Source organism: Monoraphidium neglectum (assembly GCF_000611645.1).
Source record: "Monoraphidium neglectum strain SAG 48.87 unplaced genomic scaffold scaffold03415, whole genome shotgun sequence".
NCBI classification, from domain to species: domain Eukaryota; kingdom Viridiplantae; phylum Chlorophyta; class Chlorophyceae; order Sphaeropleales; family Selenastraceae; genus Monoraphidium; species Monoraphidium neglectum.
The window spans coordinates 1-1,907 of record NW_014010214.1 but is presented as its reverse complement, the minus strand read 5'-3'; the positions used below and the strand labels follow the sequence as shown (position 1 = coordinate 1,907).

The following is a 1,907-nucleotide window of genomic DNA, read 5'->3' as shown; positions in this document are numbered from 1 at the left end:
GATCATTATACCCGCCCTTGACCTGCTTGCCTGTGCCGCAGCAGCCTCAGCACGAGGGAGTGTGAGCGGGTGAGGGGCAAACGCCTGCTACCCGATCAGCATCAAATGTACCCAGTGGTTGCGTTTGTGACTGATTTTTAATGCCATTGTATGACTGCGCGTTTGAACATCACAGGGAGCAGCCGTCTGCCAAGATCTTGAAGTATTGGCATGTCGGGTGACGTTCTTCTCATGGATGACGATGAATGGGACGATCTCGAACGGGTGGTACAGTCCGCGGAGCGCACAGCGCAAGGCGCCTCGTCGCGCCCCACAACATCAATGCGTGCTCCTGGCGGGGTCGAAGCATGCGATGTTCCTCCGATGCTTTCCAAATTGCGCGCCGGCACAACGGTGTCCATGGTCCGCGCGGCGCAGCTGCAGCATAAACGTGCTGCCGCAATCAGTCCAGCCACGCTGCGCAGCCGTTCAAAGGCTGAAGCGGGGCTTGTGGTTGGTGGAGGAGACCCAGCACATCCTGGCAACCTGGTCCTGCCAGACTCATTGGCGGCAGAGCCCGAGTCCCCAGATCATCATCAGCAGCAGCGGCAGCAGCGGCAGCAGCGGCAGCACCGGCAGCAGCGGCAGCAGCAAGAACAAGTATGGAAGGCTGCGCCAGGCACATGTGTGGACAAACGCCCTGAGTATGGTGCAACACTGGGCCTACTTTCTCCTCTGAAGCTGCCGACGACGCAGCTTGAAAAGCAGCCACAGCAGCAGCAGCAAAGTCAGCAACAGCAACCACAGCAGCAGCAGCAATTGCAGCAGCAGCAGCAGCAACCGCAGCAGCTGCAACCACTGCCACCGCCACCGCAGAAGCAGCAGCAACAGCAGGGACCGCAGCCGCAGCGGAATCCGATTGAGCATGAACATCAGCAGCGGGAGCAGGTGCAAGCGCACAAGCGGCAGCAGCAGCACCAGCAGCAGCAGCAACAGCAGCAGCAACAGCAGCAGGCACAGCCCATGGTGCTGCCAACTCAGGTGTCAGCTCAGGCTGCTGGTGTACAAGGGGATCACCAACAAAAGGCAAAGGGAGGTGGCGCACCCTCAGCACAGCAGACACAGAGGCGGCTGCCACTCTCTCTGCTGCAGCACCAGGCAGAGCGCCGGGTTGGTGCCGTCGTCGGTGGCAGCAGCGGCAACTGTGACGCGCGGCCGCGCAGCAGCTGCAGCGGGGCAGGTGATGCCAGCTGCAGCGGCAGCAGCGGCGGCGGCAGCGGCGCGTCCGGCCGGCTGCAGCGCCGGCACAGCGACCCGGCGCTCTTGGCGTCACACGCGGGCGCTGGTGTCAATCTGCAGGCTCAGCGGCCTGCCGCGTCCTATGCAGGGGCTATGACCTATTGCTCGACGCCAGCCGACGTGGACGCGGCATGCACGAGGTTGCTGGCGAGCGGCGCGCGCACGGTCGGCTTCGACATTGAATGTGAGCCTGCTGCGTTGCAGAGCTTTTGTGGCGCACCGGGCAAAGCTTCCCTCCCCTGCTGCGTGGATGGCACACCCAGGCGCGCCCTGCGTTTGCACTCATGTTGCAGCGCCCTGGAATACCAACCCCATCGCCCCCACCTCGCACAACCCCCCTTCTCTGCCCCGAACCTTTGCCCCTGGTTCTCCACCCCACTTCAGGGAGGTGCGGTCGATTTGACACACGCTGCTCTTTCGAACCCAAACGTCGCACCCTTTGGTCGTGAGCTGCGTGGTGTGTTCTGCTTGCCTTTGCAGCAGCATGCAGCCAGATGCGACTTGTCACATTCAGCCCGCCCCACTCGACCACCTTGGCTGCCCCGTCACCTGCCATGCATCTCTTTGTGCAGGTCGTCCTTTGTCAAGGGCCAGCCCGCGGGCAAGGCCTCCCTGCTGCAGCTGGTGGG

At 62.9% G+C, this 1,907-nt stretch overlaps 1 protein-coding gene across 1 annotated transcript; it reads left to right on the top strand.

Moving 5' to 3' along the window:
• Nucleotides 1–399: 399 nt before the first annotated feature.
• Nucleotides 400–1,418, top strand: MNEG_12753 (hypothetical protein; the record flags this gene model as incomplete). The annotated part of the gene is made up of 1 exon (XM_014038773.1): nucleotides 400–1,418. A coding segment is annotated over one exon (1,019 nt), but the record flags the coding sequence as incomplete, so codon positions are not given.
• Between the last annotated feature and the right edge of the window lie 489 nt (nucleotides 1,419–1,907).